General features: G+C 40.4%; 1 protein-coding gene across 16 annotated transcripts in view; it reads left to right on the top strand.

The window, feature by feature from the left end:
- The window catches only part of LOC119648834 (CUGBP Elav-like family member 4), a 666,752-nt gene that overhangs the window by 214,123 nt on the left and 432,603 nt on the right, over window positions 1-20,026 (top strand). For all 16 annotated transcript variants that reach the window (XR_005249062.1, XM_038050698.1, XM_038050701.1 and 13 more), the window contains one exon: window positions 2,572-2,651. Coding sequence is in view for 15 of the 16 variants with exons in the window: in XM_038050698.1 (XP_037906626.1) it covers window positions 2,572-2,651 (80 nt within the window). In the remaining variant the exon portion in view is untranslated. The remainder of the gene's footprint in view (window positions 1-2,571; window positions 2,652-20,026) is intronic.

Below are 20,026 nucleotides of genomic sequence, written 5' to 3'. Positions count from 1 at the left end.
AAGGATATCGGTATGGAAGGTATTTCGCAGCCTAGACATCATGTAGCCGCAACGTCCTGATTTTTTCAGATTTTTTGGTTGGACAGTTTCTGAGAATGGGCCCGTTAAAGAAATTATCAATTTCGACCGCCCGCACTCCCCACTTTTGCAACAAATGTCAAAATTAAGATCAGCTTCGGACATTACTGTATATAGTGAAAAAAATGTACACCCCCTTTTGGATGTACGGGGACCCCCCCCCCCCCCCTTAAATTGAATAAAAGTGGATGTATGCGTGAGTATTCATAGTTCCCACCTTTCTACCAAATTTGGTGTCAATCGCTAAAACCGTCTCCGAGAAAAATGGGTGTGACCGACAGGCAGACAGGGAGTAAACCATTTTGTTTTACACAAAACCATAATAAAAAATGCATTGGCAACTGGAAGTGTCGTGAGAGTCAATAAAATTAACAACACCTTTACCAGCACAATTACGCTTTTCAATGCCTTAGCACTCATTATACATACTGCCGTTTGTCCTTTCACAATGAAGACATGGTCATCGGCAAGGAAGTTACTGGTTCTTGCGTCGAATAGTTACTAAAGGACATCTCTTTCGGCGTGGGGTTGGCATGTCTGTGGTGCGTATGCTTATCGTGCTATCAGTTAAGATAATAAGGGGCTCCATGTACCGATCATCAAATTGCTAAATTAATTGGGATCAAGGACGCCCTCAGAGATGGCAATCCCGACGCCATATTGAGTGTGTGGGCAGCAAAAGTAGCAAAGTTTATACCCACTTCTGTCGTATTTTGCGCATTTTACTACGTCTTATCAATGAGGGTACCAATATTCAGTGTGCAGATACGATCTATATGGATCATCCCAATTTACTTACGTCCTGATATCCATGCGTCAAAAAGGCTTACTTATTTTGCGACAGGACCGATAGCAGCGCAATTGCGTCGGCTGAGGACGCCCTTACATTTTTTCCGAAGCTTGTTAAATATCGTCATCAGTTTTGCATAGTCAGTAAATTTGCTTTCTTGCGCGACATATCGCGATTGATCCTCCGCCGATCACGAGACTCAGGTCTCAAATTTTTCGGCTCCACACAGCATATATTCGTTATTAAGGTTTTGTGTAAAACAAAACCTGATTAAAATCGGTTTACTGTCTGTCTGTCTGTTTGTCCGTCAAACGTATTTTTCTCGGAGACTGCAGCACCAAATTTGGTGGAAAGGTGAGTTACATCCTTTTATATGCAAAAGGAGGGTGTACATTTTTTGTCACCAAATATAGTCATGTGGGGTATAAAATGAAAGGTCTCGGTTAGCACTTTCCAAAGGTTGTCCTAGTTTTGCCATTTGTTGGAAAGGCGGAGAGTTCGGGGGATCGAAAGTGATTATTTATTTAACGGGCCCATTCTCAAAAACTCAGAAAAAATCTGAAAAAAAGCAAGAGGCTACCACTATATGGTGTCTAGGCTGCCAAATACCTTCCATGCTGTTATCCCTTCAAATAAAGTTAATATATTACTATAATTTTGAGTAATTGGCTGCAGAACCCCCTTAAGTTCATCCTACCACCACGAAATTTTGCAACAATGTAGGCTATAATATAGACCCTAATCCTACCAAGTTCGATGGAAATCGCACTATTCCTAACAAAGTTATAATTGGTCCAAATTGTCACTTCTATGGAAATTGAAGATTTTGAATGTCAATATCGCCCGAAAGTGGATAATCTCACATAATATATGCATATATTAGTGTTACGTACTAATGGGGCAAATGCACACTCCAATAAGAAATACACCAAACCTTTCATACCTGAAGCTTCCAGCTTCCGGTTTCACGACTTGTTTTTTAAAGTGGTTGTTTATTTCGGTGATAAAATTTTATGTAGTAGTGTTTACAAGTGTTCTCGAAAGTCCTTCTTCAAGAATAATGTTTAAATTGCAGTAAAAGATTAAAAAAGTCAAATAATTGATGGTCCCATAATTACGAAATTGTCCTTTTTGTATTAATCGGCTGCACTCCACAGCCTAATAGAATAACAATATCAGGTTCAAATGAATAGTCTAACATATGTATGTTGGCCTAAAGATTCATATGTAAGTTACTCGAAAATAGATAAAGGCGCATAGAATAATAAATTAACCGTTTTTCTAAACTAATTTTCGTTTATGCGTACTTTAATTGCATATAGAAGTTATGCTTTTTAAATAATTCTCAACTCTCATCGGTAAGGTAGGTAACAAGTAGGATGACCAATAGGATTTTGAAAACTAACTGGAACGTTCTGCTTCCAATTTCTCAACTTGTTTTCTTTTCTTTGTTTTACTCGCGTAATCAAATCACAGTTGTAAGATTTGATCACACATATCTTATTAGTTTCGAATTAAATCTTTTTTCACTATCATAAAGTAATCATTTCAAAAGACTGTGTTGGTTGATAAATTCGACATATGCTGCAAATATGTTTCTCTCCAATTTAGAAAATTAGAGACCGTTAAGGGACTTCCTCCATACATATGTATGTGCTATTATTCCTGCTCGAACTGATGATGACTTCCTTATTTTCTTACAGGGTGCGCCTTTGTCAAATTTAGTTCGCATCAGGAAGCCCAATCAGCTATCAGCAGTTTGCATGGAAGTCAAACTATGCCTGTGAGTACAAATTCTTACTGGAAATAATATCAAAAATAGATTTAGGCAATATGTGTGGATCATTTTATGCAATGATCTACAGATTGTTTTTCGTTCCCTCAGTGCAGTATAAAGGAAAAGGATTACATCATCGACACCATAGTGCAGAACGACTTCCAATCATTGGTCATTAAATGCCTCATGAATGGAAAGGCGAAACTCCAAGTAGTGTCGATGCCATCAACATGGAAGTGAATCGAAGAATAGAGTATCACACTCTGCAGCTTGGTCAACACTTAAAAACAAGTCGGAATACGGGAAGCTCTCCCCTCCGGGTATAAACATTTTGTGTTCATCTTATATGAAATATTTTCCATCCACATTTTTCCATTCGTACATAGCAAAAATTCAAAATAGCCTTTTCTATACTTCCAAACTGCAAGATATACACATATACATATTGAAGCCTTAATTAATATGCTCATTCTAAACAAACAGAAATTTCGAATCACCATATAGTTAACTATTTGATAAGAGTGTAATTTCGCAGTGTTTCTAGCGATTAAATTATTTGAAATAATTAAGACTTGCTTTATTCTATTCGCTATATTTATTTATTTAGCTTGAACAAAACTGTTAGCACTGATGATATCGGTATTTGCAAGCTTAATAAATATCACCAGCGAATAGAATAAAACAAGTCTTAATTATTTCAATTTGAATTTTAATATCTTCATCAATCAAAACTTACCAAATATACTATAACACTTACAAGTTATATGTTACAAAAGTTTTCATGGAGCTCGGGTGAATCTCCGCTAAGCCGCTTACACACTCCAGCGCCTCCACAACCCCATACTGATCGATACATATGTATACGTATATGCACGCATCTGTTGTAAATTGGTTGTACGCACCGCAACATCTACGTATGTCCGTACGGAAGCTGGACTGATTGGGGTATATTTTCTATGCACGTGTTTTCACTCGTACACAGCTAAAAATTCAAAATATTCCTCCAATTCGGCGGTTTAGATGAGTTTACTTTATATATGGCTTAGGGTGCAATAAATTCATGTGAAATGAAAAATCTTGACTTTCTACAATTTTGTTCATAACAGTTGCCTTCAAATTTTGTACTTCTAGGATAAATTTAAGGCGGGTTTTCGGATAGATTTCCAAAATATGGGAATATATTATATTATTATTAATTTTATTTGAACAGATATCGGAATGGAATGTATTTTGAGGCCAAGACTTCGTATAGATGCAACATTATGATTTTTTCAGATGGACAGGTTCTGAGGACGCGACCTGCTTCACGGTTTGGAGCTGACATTTTGAATCCTCCCACCCTTATGTTTCCCCCAATGTAAAAAATAGTTTGGTTTTGAATAGAATTAATTGCCTGATACCGTTCAGTGAACAAAATTTTGCACCCCCTTTTGGTTCAGCCTTTTCCGCATAAATCGGATGTGGCAGACAGAGAGGCAATGAATCAATTTTAATACGGTTTTATTTCACATTAAACCTTAACAAGTCGGAAAACGGAAGCTTGGCAATGTTGGTTGAAAGGTTTTGTTGATTTTTATTGTGAGAATATATTGGATACACTATGGTTCCATTTATACATAGCTAGTGGTTGTTTGACGGGAAAGAGGCAACTTTGACCAACTATAACTTTGTTAATAATAATAGCATTTCCACCAAACTTTGCAATATGATGCCTCATACCAAGATAGTTTCTGACAGTTTCTGAGAATGCGCTCCCTCCGTTTTGACCAATGTGAAAACTAACATTTGCTTCGAAAAGTACTAATCGAGACCTTCCATTTGATATGTTCGGCGAAAAAGGTATTGTGCACCGCGTGATACTGACATTCAAAGTCTGAATTTTCATAACTTTGTTAGCAATAATTCCAATTCCATCAAACTTTGAACAATCATGCTCTATGGTATAGCTTGCATTGCTGCAAAATTTCGATTCTAGGATGAACCTAAGCCAATTATTAAATATTATAGTAACATACTATTATGAACTTTATTTGAACAGATATCGGTATAGAGGGTATTTTGGAGTCTTGGCAAAATTAAGACCCGCTTCGAAAATGACAATGACAATCCACGTTCTGGGGCTCCCCTCTCCTTCAATTCGACGTAGAATGAGCATTCACAGTTTCCAGCTTTCCCAAATTTGTTGTCAATCGCTATAACGGTTTCCGAGAAACTTGGGTGTGACAGACAGACAGAGAGACAATAAACCGATTTGAATAAGGTTTTGTTTTCCCCACCCCTTCAAAATGATAAAAGGGTTGAACATCGACATAGTTCCGCCGAGGAGGATGCACCAGATAAAAACCAGGCTAGTATCCCCAAAAAGAAGGCCACAGGATTATATGCACAGCAGAAAGCTATATACGCAAAAAAGCTTGGGGATGTTACAGAAACCAGTAGGTAACAAATTAAACCACGACACGACCAAGAGTAAGCAAGAGCAATATGCTTCATTCTCACCAAAATTCCGGTTTCCTGAGTAAAAGTATGATAACAACTAAAAAATCACTTTGTTAAAATGTAATATTGATTATGTACTGAAAAATGGTGCAACTGTTGTGCAAAATACGTATACAGCTTTTTTGGTCCACGGACCCTTTGTTTTGAACATAGCACTCAAGTATTCCAAAAGAAGAAACAAAAATGAGTAAAGATTTCATCTAGGGCAGAGGTAACTCATTAGACGCTGCCTCACCTTTGCACTCGCAGCAGTGTGAAAATCACTCCTTTTTATATAATCGGAAATACAACACGTCGTACAACGTCGTGATATCAAAATTGTTAGAAGCAACCATTCTGAGATAATTCTGTTTGCAGGACCTAGTCGCGGTCAAGTTTCAATACCAGGTTAATGGCAATAGTTCCCTCTCCTTATTTACCCTATGAGTATTTGTATCTTCCACCGACGCAGGAGCTAAGAGTTCTGGTAGTGTATGCAGAATCAAATGGCCTTGAACTCTTAATAGATTGTGATACGAACGCTCAGCATGTTTGCTGGCGCAGTAGCAAATTCTATCCTAGAAAGAGAGAGAAGCTGTTTGATTTTATCGCTTCAGCTGCTTTGATGACTGCGAACGTAGGGTGCGCCCTTACGTTCGTGGGGACAAGAAGAAGTGAAGTCATTGACCTAACAATCTGCACTTCACAGTTGTTGGAGTTGTTTAGAAACTGGCGAGTGCTAGATGAAGTCTCACTATCAGTCAGTTGCAGTCAAATACAATACAAAGACGTAATCCTAGGAAAACGGATTGGACAAATTTCAACAAACTTCTTGGTGACAAAGTGGAGCTCACTTGGTGACTATCAACTCCTTTCGCGATAGAAGATCAAGTGGAAACTCCGAATCGCACACTTTTAGGGTTCTTTGAAGAGGTTTGCCCTATTTCCCTAGGCCAACTTGGTAAAACGGTTCAATGGTGGAACTGAGAACTGCAAAGACTCAGGAAAGCAACCAGACGACTTCAAAACCGTGCTTAAAACCAATAAGAATGCAGGCTGGTCGAACTTTCGGAAATCACAGCGTAGGCTCGTATGAAACGAGAGCATACTGTGAAGGTGAAAGGGAGACTTCCAGACGAGAGCTGCGATACTATCTTTTGGAAACTTCGAAGTGCTTGGCATGGATGGTTCCTATCCAACGATGCTAAAGAAGGGTATAGGGTACATAGAGCAACTTCTAAGAAATATTTTTCGAGGGTATCTTGCCATGGGGTACGTGCCTTCCTCTTGACAGAATGTAAAAGTAGTCTCCATAACTAAGCGTGGGAAAGATGACTATTGAAATCCAAAGAAATTCCGACAAATCAGCTTAACATCATTTTCGCTGAAATGTCTGAAGAAACTGGTTGAGCGTCACATTCGTGAGGAGACGCTAAGGCCACAAACTCTAAATGCTTACCAACGTGGAGAAGAAGACAAGGAACACCCTGCCTAAGATGAATGAAAATATGAAGTTATTTTCAAACGAAGAGAAAACTGGGACGACCCAGAAGAATACGTGTCAGGATGTACTGATGGTTTTTACACCGATGGCTTAAAAGCAGAAGAAGGTATTGGAGCCGGAGTCTACCTCTCGAATAAAAACGGGAAATGGGCTTTTCCTTTGGGATAATAGACAGCGGTCTCTATGGATGAAGTGCACGCGATTCTAAGGGCGGCAACCTGGGTGATTGACGAGCGGTTGAAAGGCAGGCGCATCGTAATCTATAGCGATAGCCAAGCTGCATTGTCAGTGTTGAGCAGTCCCTTGATACCTTCAAAAATTGTTTAAGAATATGGAAATCGACTTCGGTTTTTAAATTCAATGCGGTGGAACTACTTTGGGTACCCGGTTTTTGTGATGTAGATGGAAATGAAATCTCGGATGCCTTACTAAAAGAGGTTTTAATTTCCCCCATTTTGGAGTGAAACCAGCAGTTGTGTCAGTAGTATTGGCTAATGCTACTATCAAAAACTGAGAACAAGCTCAAACAAAAATAGAAAGAAAGATGCAAACAGTCTCGTCCAGGGCAGGGGCCACTCATCAGTAGTAACACACAAACAAGACAAGAGTGCGAATTATATTCAACTTAAAACCAAATTTTTTTTGGCATATGAGGAATCCTAAGTCCATATCTACTTGATGCTTGACCCAACCAGATGGAAGGCAACTTATTCTCGTTTTTTGGTTCACGAACCCCTCGCTTTGGGCGAGGCATCAGACGATGCCCTGGGAGCAGCATGGCTGAAAGTGACAATATATGGACATTGGCTTTTTATGTAATTGCAAACACGACAAGGCTGCGAATTATATCCAACTTAAAGCAACCAATTCTTTAAGCCTAAGTTTAAAGTAGGATCAGCGAGGACAACAGCTTTTAAAATATCCGGGCAGTAAATACCTTTATTAATTTTGACTCCTTGTGCTATGCAAATCAGGGATATCTTGCCACTGGCTCCAATTTCATCATATGCAATGTTAAATGATGGATGACGATCCTTTAGTTTCTGTTGTACAATTTCCATCCGTGGGCTTGTTCAACGATAAAAAGTTCCTCATCCGCGAAGACGATTTTTTTTTCAGCCCGTATCTGCAGCCGGAGGTGCAGGTGACATTTTTCAGTTTTCATTTTTTTTTGTTTTTATCCGTGAGTAGCTGGCTTGGACGGCTTGAGCTTAGGTTTGCTATAAGGCGCACTGATTCACGATTGATACCTGAAGATTTTTTTGGTTGTTAGAAATGTTTACAGCGCGTTTTTCTTCCTCTACCACCTCTACCACCTCGACCACCAAGCTCCTTAAGTCGCTTAATCGTACGAGTAATTAATGAACGAGCAATGCCAATGTCTTGCGCTATCTGGAAGTTGCGTTTTCCTAACCGATGGAAGGCTATGTTAACTGAACGATTACTTGATATCGCCGAACGAAGTTTTAAGACCAAAAAATAAAATTATGTAAGCAATCAGAAATACCAGTAACCGTAGAAAAGATTTTACCATTTTCTAATAGCGCAAAAAAATTTGCATGCATTTATTTCTTGCCACCCTGTCTAAACACTTTTCCATAGACTTTTCAGTGGTAGTTGAATAAAACTTCTCAGTTTGAAAAACATCGAAAACAACGATCTGAGCATCGAAGTCAATGGTAAATGAACAAAAAGCCGGCCGAAACAACGGTGGCTTGATACGCTGGATGGGGATTTAAAAGCCTCGCAATTGCATCCAGATCAGGCATTCGACAAAATGAAATGAGGAAAGCGATCAGGACGAGCCAACCCCGCTTGTGAACGGAAAAAAGTCTTAAAAAAAGAAGAAGGCATTTTCCGCCTTAAAAAGTGTTCTCTACCATTTATAGCAGGACCGTGACTAAGTTTTTGGACTACATATTTACAGTGGGGGACATAAAAACGTTAACACGTGGAAAAAAACATTTTCCGATATTTCTCTACAATTTGAAGCAAACGAAAGCCTTTTTGTATGGAAATTAGTGAAAACATTCTTAGCAGGGTGGACATTTTTAAATGAATCAATTTAAAAAAAAAATTTAGTTTTTAAACATGTTTAATGTATAATAATAATAATAATCGTTGGCACAACAATCCATATTGGATCAGGGCCTTGAGGTGTGTTAGAGCACTTTATTCAAGACCGTAACGGTACACTACAGAACACTGTAGAAGGCAATGTGGTCAGCATTACGCTCGCCCGACATTATTACCCTGATTTGACTCAGGTACTCATTCACAGCTGAGTCGACTGGTATCCGAAGTCAAATCACAACAAAAATCCCATTGCCGCCAGCGAGATTTCAACCGCGACCTTCGGTACGACAGCCTTGTGCTCTAATCACTCAGCTATCCGGACATATGTTTAATGTATAGTCATCTGTTATTTTATTATGTGTTAAAATGATTGCTGCCATAAATACGGAAAGCAATAGTTCCTATGTAATTATTTCTTATTATATAGTAAACGATGTTTCTTAATCTAACTTTTCGATATTTTTGGCGGTATCCCCCTTTTAAACCTTATTAATATCGCATTTTTCTCGGTGACGGTTGTAGCGATTCACACCGAATCTGGTAGAAAGGTGGGAACTGTGAATGCTCACGCATGCAGTGAGTTACATAATTCTACACCGAATCTATACATTCAAAAGGGGGGTGTGAATTTGCTTCACCACATGTAGTCAGCGGGGTGTCAAATGAAAGGCTTCGGTTAGCACTCTCCGAAGCCGGTGTTAGTTTTGACATGGTGGAAAGGGGGGCAGTGAGGGGGGTCGAGAGTGATAATTTTTTTAACGGATCTATTCTCAGAAACTACTCAATCGAAAAATCTGAAAAAGGAAGAACGCTGCCACTGTATGGTGCCTAGGCTCCGAAAAACTATCATTAACTTAATTTGAGTAGATATCGACATGGGAAGGGTTTTGGGCCTGGGCGCCGTATAGAGCAGCTTCATATTTTTTTTTTAGATTTTTCGGTTGGATAGTTTGTGAGAATGAGTCCGTTAAACAAATCCTCACTTTCGACCGCCCGCACCCGCCACCTATTGAACAAAAAAGTGCTAATTGAAGCCTTTCATACAGTCGTGTTGGCTATATTCGGTGAAAAACCATTTGCTCATCATGTGCTCATCCTAAATAAGCAAACGTTGCCTATTACCCCATAAGGATGCACACTTATACATATGTACCCATCTAGTTTGATCCAACACATCTTTATGTATCTCCATTTTACTCCGTGCACAAAAGCATACGTACGTACATATATGTACGTACATACATATATGTACGTAAATTAAATACTTCTAATATACATAGTAATATACACAGATATTTATCCTATTGGACGGCACCCGCAAACTTTGTTAGCACGTACGAGTACAAACACGTGCCTGTCTCCAGTAATCGATACTGATTTACAAATAGTTAAAAAAAAGATGAACAAGTCGGAATACCGGAAGCTCGGCACTTCAGGTGAAAGGTTTTGTGTTTATCTTATGCGAGCGCCTCTCTAAGCAGGTTTTTCTATCCGTACATGGCTAAGAATATAAAATATTCCTTCATATTTTGCCAAACTACAAGATACACTATGTACATACACATCAAAGGTATACGTAACTATTGTGTTCATCCAAAATAAGCAAACATTACATCTAATTGATCTTAGGAATATTAGCGCATTTCCACTTTACTTTATGCATAAAAGTATGTGTTACGGACGTCCGCATATGTCCAACTCATTGAACAATACCCGCAAACTCCATTAGCACACACATATGCATACACCTACCTATTACAAACAATTGCTACTGGCATTCAAAGAACTAAAAGCAGCTAAAAAAAGAGCAATGAAAATGATCCTATGGACCCCGCCGTTCAGATAATCTCACCTTATATGATGATGACGTCATACACGTCTTAGAATGCAATAAATTTACGTGAAATGCGGAAATTTAACTTTTAATAGTGAGATTGCGTTTAAACTTCAGGAATTATGTCCTATATTATCGCCTATACTGTCACTCAATTTTATATTTCTAGAATGAACTTAAGGGGGGTGTTCAACTAAATTTCTAAAATAGGGTAATATACTATTATTAACTTTATTTTTGCAAATATTGGAACGAAATGTATTTTGAGACCTACATTTTGCTTAGGCGCACCGCTGTGAAAACGAGACTTGCTTCACTTTTTGGGGCACTCATCTTGAGCCCTCATTCCCCTATGTCTCACCCAATATCAAAAATGGCAAGATTTTCACGCCCTTTCATTTGATGCCCCTATGATCACATTCCCTTCAAACCCAACATAAAATGGCGCCATTTGCTATATGTATGTCCAGATAGCTGGGTGGTTAAAGCACAAGGCTGTCCTACGAATGGACGCAATTCAAATCTCGCTGGTGGCAGTGGGATTTGTATCGTGATTTGACGACGGATACCAGTCGACTCAGCTGTGAATGAGTACCTGAGTTAAATCAGGGTAATAATCTCGGGCACTGTAATCCTGTAGTGTATCGTTACGGTCTTGAATGAAGTCCTCTTACACACTTCAAGGCCCTGATCCAATATGGATTGTTGCGCCAACGATTATTATTATTATTTGCTATATATGAAGGGATTCACAGACCATACGTTCTCACCAAATGTCGTGCCAATCGGTTCAGTTGTTTTCGAGTCAATCAGTTGTGACAGACAGACAGATTTTGTGTTCATACAAAAAACTAAAATGTCTCCCATGGATCCCGCTGCCCTAAACTTATGTGAGTTCATTTTATATGTTAATGGGGTCATACATGTTTCCGAATGCAATGAATTTACGTGCAATGTAAAACTTTGACCTTCTATAATTTTGATGGTTATAGTTAGATTGCCTTCGAACTTTTCATAAATATTATCCCTTCCACTGATACGAAATTATACACTTCCAAAATGTACTAAGGGGGGGTTTTTGGATAAATTGCCCAAATATGGCAATATACGATTATTAACTTTATTTAGCAGAAATCGGAACGGGATGTATTTTGAAGTCTATATTTCGTAAAGATATACCACGCCCGCGGTCGAGCCGTTATTGCTTTCTTATTTTCATCTTCCCGTTTTAGCTAGCATGATCATCTTTCGATAGACTCGCACGGATTCCCAGGTTTGAGATCCGGTACAGACCCACGCATCGCAAAGGAAACGTGAATTTTTGTTCAATGACAGATGAGGGATCGAATTGCTCAAAAGAACTCCACAAAGAAAGAAAGAAAGAACAACACGTTCCCAAGTCTGGCTAGTATAGAGGCATTCAAGTACATGTCGATGGAGCTTCAATATTTGCGGGCGAACCTTCATGGTCAATTTCGCTATCTTTTTAAGGTTTCGTGTAAAACGAAACCTTAAAATTTGATGAAAAGGTAGGTCATGTGAAAATGAAAGATATCGATCAGTACTTTTCGAAGCCGGTCTTAGTTTTGACATTTATTGGAATAGTGGGGAGTGCGGGGGGTCGAAAATGATCGTATTTTTAACGGACCCATTCTCAGAAGCTACTTAACCAAAGAATCTGAAAAAAATCAAGAGGCTGTCACTATATGGTGCCTAGGCTCCGAAATACCCTCCATACCGATTTCTATTCAAATAAAGTTAATAATAGTATATTATTATAATTTTTTGTAATTGACTACAAGTTCATTCTAGAACCACCAAATTTTATAACAATGTAGAAATCGCACTATCACTAACAAAGTTGTAATAGGTCAAAGTTGACGCTTCTTTGCAAATTCAATATTGAAAGTAGGCATATATTACGTGCTACGTACTAATGGGCCAAATGCACACTTAAATGTCCTTATAAAAGAAGTGGAAAAAAACGTTTCATACCTGAAGCATCCAGCTTCCGGTTTCCGTACTTTCTTCTTCTTCTTTCCCGAGTTTCTAGTTGAACCTATAATATGTTAAAACTATGGGAATTTTATTAAACATAATTTTAAGGTCAAAAATGCCTAAAGTAAAGATTGAGATTTTTTAAATTTTCTTTCAATAATATTTGGCAATTAGGTGTGGTAGATGGTAGATGGTGTAGATGGTGTGCATAAAAGGTATGTGCGACTTTTCTGCAAAATCCGTTCTGAGAAAAACGTGTTTAAAGCTCGGTAACGTAAAATCGGCAACTCTAAGAACTTACAGCCACTCAGCGCTTTCATCCATACTGTAATCCTTCAGCATACTTGTAAATGTCGGTATATCCCTGTATACTAATTATGTGCATTTACATATCAGTATATATAACAGTTAATCGTCCAGAAACCAGTCAGAATGTGAGAAATTATGAAAAGGTAGGCGCTCTCTCTCTGGTAGAGGCATGGACACCTGCATGGGATAAATAAGATTAACTTTATAATATTAATAAATTTTATTCCTAAATTCAAGTTTATTATTAAATTAGTTGGATGAGTCCTTCTCTCCTTTTCCTCATTCTGTCTCCAACTGACACCGAAAAATAATTTCAAAAACTGTTTTTCGATGTCATGGCCGTCACGATCCACACTTCCACGAGTCCGATACGCAAGTTCAGCGAGGAACTAGACGCACGGCTCTTTAAACTCGGTTGCCGCAAGTCAAAACGGACATGTCGCGCGCTTCTCGACATGATCGCTTTTCTTCCTGGACGAAGGACTTTAGCCGAGCCAAGGAGACCCGTGTGACCATGCTCCTGACGCTGAGGCTAAAATAATGCCGGCCTCGCTCGAGGACTTCAAAGAGGCCCTCATAAGACGGCTGCAGCAGCTTCCGAGGAGCGTCCATCCTAACTGGGATATGCGCGAAAACGACTGTGGCAGGGATCTCTTCTTTTTTCGGGAGTAGGATAGGTGAATGTGTTTACGCAGAGAGTATTGGACTCTCGCAACAGGATCCTGTCGGATTACCAACTAAACACCTCTCTGTCATCAGAGAACTAATCTAGAACCGTTTCACACATTACTTCGGGCTAGCCCTCTCACTCGCCCGGCTTTGGGAGCTTTCAAGTCAGGGAATTCCATTCCCCAGCGGGAGGTGAGGAAGTTCAAGGGACCGTCTGATTCCTCCGCTGCTCGAGTTAAATTTTCTTTGCAATAAGAAGAGCCTGAACATAATGCGCAATGCGATTCCAGCTGCCAGCGCTCTTCAGCATCTTTCTGACAATGTTGTCTGGAGAAAGCTCCCCTGTGTCTGCATAAAACTGCTGACGAAAGCCATCCCACCTCTCACAAGAGAAAAAGGTGTGTTCAGCGTCGTCCACCGTTCCATTGCAGAACACACAAACAGGAGATCGCACCTTCCTAATCCTGTGCAGGTAACACTGAAAACCTCCATGCCCGTTTAGAATTTGGGTAAGGAAGTAATCAATCTCACCGTGCTTTCTGTTCAACCATGGGTCTAATTTATCGATAAACGGCGCAGTCCACTTGCCCCTTGGCTCATTTTGTCAAGAAAGTTGCCACTCGGTAAGGGTGCGCTGACGTTCTTCACGGGCAACCACCTCTCTTAAGTTCTCGCGCGTACGTCGGTAGATAGCTTTGCGTTCCTTGGTAAGAAGGGCAACGAGGATTACCCCCGCGATCACCATCACAGCCGGCTCGGAGACAGTGCAATAAGCCGAAGCCACTCGCAAAGCTCCCCGCCTCTGCACTTCAGCAAGGCGCTTACGATGCACCTCCTTGTCATACATCCACCTTAGGGCAGAACCGGCTGCGTTCCTCCCATAGGAGGAGACGTCTCCTGGTAGATATAGGGACCCCAACATTAGCCGACTCAAGGCCGTGACTCCAGTTGAAGCTCTGTCCGCTGCTGCTTTGATTTACTCGAAGCAGCTCATCTTCGACTCGAGCATTAAACCAAGGTATTTAACCGTTGGGTTCGACTCTATAATCAACTCGCCGATCGATATGAGACGCATGGTCGAGATTCTCCTTCTGGTCAAGACGACTACTTCGGTTTTTTCCAGCGCAAGGCTGAAACCATGAGCTGTCATCCATCCAGTTACCCGTCGCATCAATATGCCAAGTCTGCTTTGTGCCTGTTCAACAGTGCGTCCGGCAACAAGTTCCGCAACGTCGTCTGCACAACGGACCAGGCGCGACTCTTCGGGAATATCGAGTCTCAGCAGACTACCATAGGAAGCGTTCCGTAGGTCCGGCCCTAGGATGGATTCCTGTACTACTCCCAACGTGATTTTCATCCTCTTTTGGCCCTCTAACGTCTCATAGAGCAGGGAGTAGTCTTTCAGATAATCCCTCAATATTCGCAAGAGATAGCTTGGCACGTGAAATGAGTTTTCTAATGTGCCTAGCATATCTGTCCCTCTTACGGAATTGAAAGCATTTCTGACATCAAGCGTTATGAGGAGCACTATCTGTCTTGATCGACGGCTGCGCTTTCCGCGCTATTTACATCAAGCCGTACAGGATGTCTGGGGAACAATGCCCGTACAATGCAGCCCATCTGGTCGGTAGTTAACATGCAGAGTCTTCGCAGAGCCCCGATTTTCCGGATGACAAGCTTATAGCCTAGTCCCTCCTTGTTGACAAGGTCCTGCCAGCCGCGAGCTTTGCTTTTATTTATAGTGCTGCGGAGTCTCCTTTTTGCTGATCTATACTGTGCCTTTATGGCGCATGCCTCCACGTTGGCCTGCAAACGTTGTGCCAAACGGCCGAGTTAATGACACTCCCTCCAGTCGCCAATTTCTGCCGTCCACCAGTACATAGAAGACTTGCCGCGCCTGGGGCCCTTCGGGGGTACGGAAGCCTCACACGCCGTCGTTATCAGGTTCATCACTGAATTTGCGACGATGTCAGCTATGACATTACAGCCTCCCGGAACGCCCTCCAGCGCAGCCCGTGTGGCGGGGATCTTGACCTCTGCAACAAGTCACAAGGCGTCAGCAACCATGTTATCTTTTCCAGACACATGTTAAATGTCGTAAGTCAACTAACTGATAACGATCAAGTGCCGAAGTTTACGAGGGACGCTTTGTCGGGCTTTCGTTTTAAAAGTGGCTTATGGTCCGTGAACAATGTGAAAAGCCTGCCTTCAAGGGAATACCGCACTTTTCAACGTTGAGTACTAGATCGGCCTAAAGGAGACGTCGAAAAATACACTCGAGGCAATCTTTGAATGGTTTGCACCGCGTTGCACATTGCAAAGGTCATTCCAGTGAACTCGAAAAGTCCAAAAGGTGTGCATGTTGCCGTTTTCGGAAAGTCTTCTGGGTCAAAAGGGTCTGATGATATGTCTTGACTAATTCCAAGGTGGAGAAAATACGGCAGTTTTTGACAGAGTGCGCAAAATTGTGGATGAGCGGTATGGGGTATCCGTCTGGAATGGTCCGAGCATTACAAGGTCTCCATTCGCATTGGGTTTAGGGATCATGTGAAGTGGCGAAGACCAACAACTGCCTGAAGGTCTGCAAGCACCCTGGTTAAAAAGTTCTTCCAACTCTTTCCGCGACTGCGAGCTTCTGGGGTGGTAGTAGTGTAGTGTATAGGAGGCAATGCGGTCAGCATCACGCTCGCCCGAAATTATTACTCTGATTTGACTCAGGTACTCATTCACAGCTGAGTCGACTGGTATCCGACGTCAAATTGCGATACAAAACTCACTGCAACCAGTCAGATTTGAACCGCGACTTTCCATACGACAGCCTTGTGCTCTAACCACGCAGCTATCCGGACACTTACTTAAACTCGTAGAAAATTAATTTTCTTCCACCCTTCGTGTTGGTTTTTGGCTTTTTATGGGGCGAACTTTTGGAAACCTGAAAAAAATTCAGGAAATGCAGCAGTCGCGCAAATTCCCTTGTACTTTTCTCCATTTCACGATACGGGCGATCAATCCGAAAATTCTGTTTTCTGCCGTCTTGTTTCCAATCGGCATGATTCTTGCTTTGTTGCTATAAAAACTTATGAAAAACACTTTCCTGCATACTTGCGTTAACACGGGGGTCACCAATTATGGTATTTACTACTTTATAGTATTATATATAATAAAATATTATATATAATATCTTAAATTTACGTTTATTATTAAATTAGTTGAGAGGAGTTCTTCTCTCTTATCATCGAAAAATAATTTTCGCTGTCAAAAATTGTTTTTCGATGTCCTGGCCGCCACAGTTCACACTTGCGTACGTCCAACGTGCAAGCTGCTCGTTCTGCCACACTTGGAAGGCAAATTATTCCAAATTTCGATATGAAATTTTCAGGGTTTATTATACGGGAGATTTTCAATATATTTATGTATAACAATCCGGGTTTTCTTTACCAGTTACAGGTATCTACCCGCTTGACATTTCTATGTCCACCAGTGTATGTACACTGCTAACCAAAAGGATGAAACCAGCAATGAAAAGCTTGTGTTACCAACTATACTATGTCGTTAAGCCTATAACCAAGAGGAATTTTATTATCAAACGAGGGACGAAGACGGCTACGATTTCATACCAGGGCAGAGGCAACTTATCAGATGCTGCCTCACTTCCGTCCTTGAAGCAACATCCCCGAAGCGACTCGCAGGTGTTATACGCTCCCTTCTGTAATTCGCAAAACACGACAAAAGTGAGAATCATATCCCACGTAAATCCGCCCATTGATCGGACCACAGCTTGCCCGGAGCTAGACAATTTTTGTTTAGGGATTGGGAATCCTAAATACGTATCCAGTTCATGTCGGACCGGACCAAATGGAGAGGAACTTATTCTCACTCTTTACGGTCCACAGGCTCCTCTCCTTGGGTTTAACACCCAAAGTTCAAAAATCAAACGAGGGACGAAGACGGCTATGGTTTCATACCAGGGCTCATCAGGAGTTTATTATGTTTTCCACTTCGAAGTGTTTCAACCTGGCATCTGGTATTAAGTATTCTGTCAGATGCCTCAACTTACATTCCACAGGTGCCTGACACTGTCGCAGAACATCATTTTCCTCACAGAATCTGCACACAGAAGTTTCCTTAAGTGACAGTTTAGCATGAGAATCCCTCCTATGATCCGGACGCTCTTCTTAGCGAGGCTTAAACAATCTTTCAAGCACTTGAGTTCATGCCTATCTAATAGGTGCCGTATACCGTTGAATTCCTGGTAAGCTCACCCAGTATTGTACATTCAGCCATTTCTTTTCGTTTTTTAGCGTAACAGGCATGAACCTATTTCTGACTCCACAAAATGACTCTGGCTCTGTGCCTTTTCTGGCCAGCTCATCTATTGCTTCATTACCTTCAAATCCAATGTGACTTGGAACCTAGAATATCCAGACATTATTGAGCAAGTCGAGCGTATTCAGTCTGTTACCAGTTTGGAATTCACCTGGTAGAACCTAAGTGCTGTTTGGTTGTCGGTCAGAATGTTCTGGCCCCTATAGTTCCTGTGAAGGTTAAAGGAGGCTGATCTATCTATAGTGCCTGCTTATTCATTGGTTCGAGGTACGGTTTTTTTGTACCAATGACGCCGGCGCCTGCTCCCTCTATCGTAACGGATCCAATTACGCAGCGAACTAAATTAGGTTGCATTCTTTTTGAAAAAGTGAACGAAAATAGTATGGATAGGCGTTTTCATAATTTCTAGATGATAGCGCCATCCATACAGCAAAAATTGATGCAGATATTGATTAAGTAGATTTTCTCAATGAAATCAAATACAATATATGTATTTGATAGTGGATTTTGATATCCGTGACTGAGACTTACAGCGTATTTTGTATAGAAATTCTCCTAATGAGCGAATTAGGGGATCAAAATGGAGTACGGTGGTTTTTGGCGAAGCAGGATTACCTTCTTTACAACAAAAGTTCTACCACAACTTTTGTAGCTATTAATGTAATATTTACTGTATACCAGACCCTGAAAACGCCGTGAATAAAAGAATGTTTGGTGACATGTCCATTTTACAGCTAACTTTTATTGGACTTGAAAAACTTGTTGCTTGAAGTGATGATAAAACAATTTAGAGGTCAAATACATTTGGATTGTAAGCGCAATGTGAACAAGTCGGGAAACCGCAAGCTGAACATTTCTGGTGTGACAGGTTTTGTGTATTTCATCTATAAAAATATTTGAGTGGACATTTGTCCCATTAGTACTTAGCACGTAATACAATATATGCATATATTATGTGATAATATCCGCTTTCGGGTGATACTGTACAGAAACGACAACTGAGACCTATTATAATTTTGTTAATAATAGTGCGATTTCTACCAAACTTGCTAGGATGCGCTATGATATGATGGCTGATACACTGCTGCAAAATCTACGATTCTAGGATGAACTTAAAAGGGATTTTCCGGTCAATTACTTCAAATCATAGCAATATACTATTGTTAACTTTATTTGAACCGATATCGGTATGGAGTCGAATTTGGTGGTTGGAGTCCCCATACAAGCAAAAGGGTCATGTGGAGTATCTCGGTTAGTAATTTCCGAAGCCGGTCTTAGTTTTGTTAGAAAGGTGGGGAGTGCGGAGGGTTGAAAGTGACCATTTCTTTCACGGACCCATTTGTAGAAACTACCCAACCGACAAATCCTGGAAAAATTCATGAGGCTGCCACTATATGGTGCCTAAGCTCCGAAATACCCTCCATATTAATATCTATCTAAAAAAAGTTTATTATAGTCCAATATATTCCTATAAATTTTAATAATTGACTGCGGAACCCCCCTTAAGAGGGAAGCCCTTTTTTTTGCCTTTTTTTGAAAAATTATTTTGGACGACTGGATAAAGGCAGAAACGTAATTTTTTCACCATATGTTGTTGATGTCTCTAGTATATGTGATAAATTTTTCAGCTTGATATCGTAGCTAATTTTTGGAATACGTGTCAATTTATGCACCCATCTCCAAAAAAGGTGTTTTTCTGCTGCCACGCTGGAGGGCGCTGTGTTCATCTGAGGAGTAAAAACTAAACGGCATTTTAGTGTGGACAATATTCCACGGTCCGCAAACTAGGATAATTAGAAAATATGAAAAAGTACATTTTTGGTGGGCTTTTAAACCGAATTTTTTGGATTTTGGTGTTTTTTCGCGTCTTTTTTTATGAATAAAAAAAAACGACCCGTCCAATTGCAATTATCCTAGTTGCGGACCGGAGAAATATATATTAAAGAAGAAAAGTGGCTATTTCTACGACCTTGACCCCAGAATGAAGGTGTTTAGGAGCGAAAGTCCAGATCAATGCATTTAACGACTCGTTGTTCTTCTGGGTCTCTGCTCCTAAACTTCTGTTCAAGAGATCATCTCGTGACAAATCTTCGCAGATTGGTTTGATGACTGTTTGAACTTCAGTCAAAGGTGCCTTCTCGTGGTGGAAACTATCCAGTTTTCCTTTAGCTTCCGTTTTGCGCCATT

The sequence above is a fragment of the Hermetia illucens genome, chromosome 2, assembly GCF_905115235.1.
Source record: "Hermetia illucens chromosome 2, iHerIll2.2.curated.20191125, whole genome shotgun sequence".
NCBI lineage: Eukaryota > Metazoa > Arthropoda > Insecta > Diptera > Stratiomyidae > Hermetia > Hermetia illucens.
The sequence above is the reverse complement of the archived record's forward strand: the minus strand, read 5'-3'. Positions and strand labels throughout refer to the sequence as shown.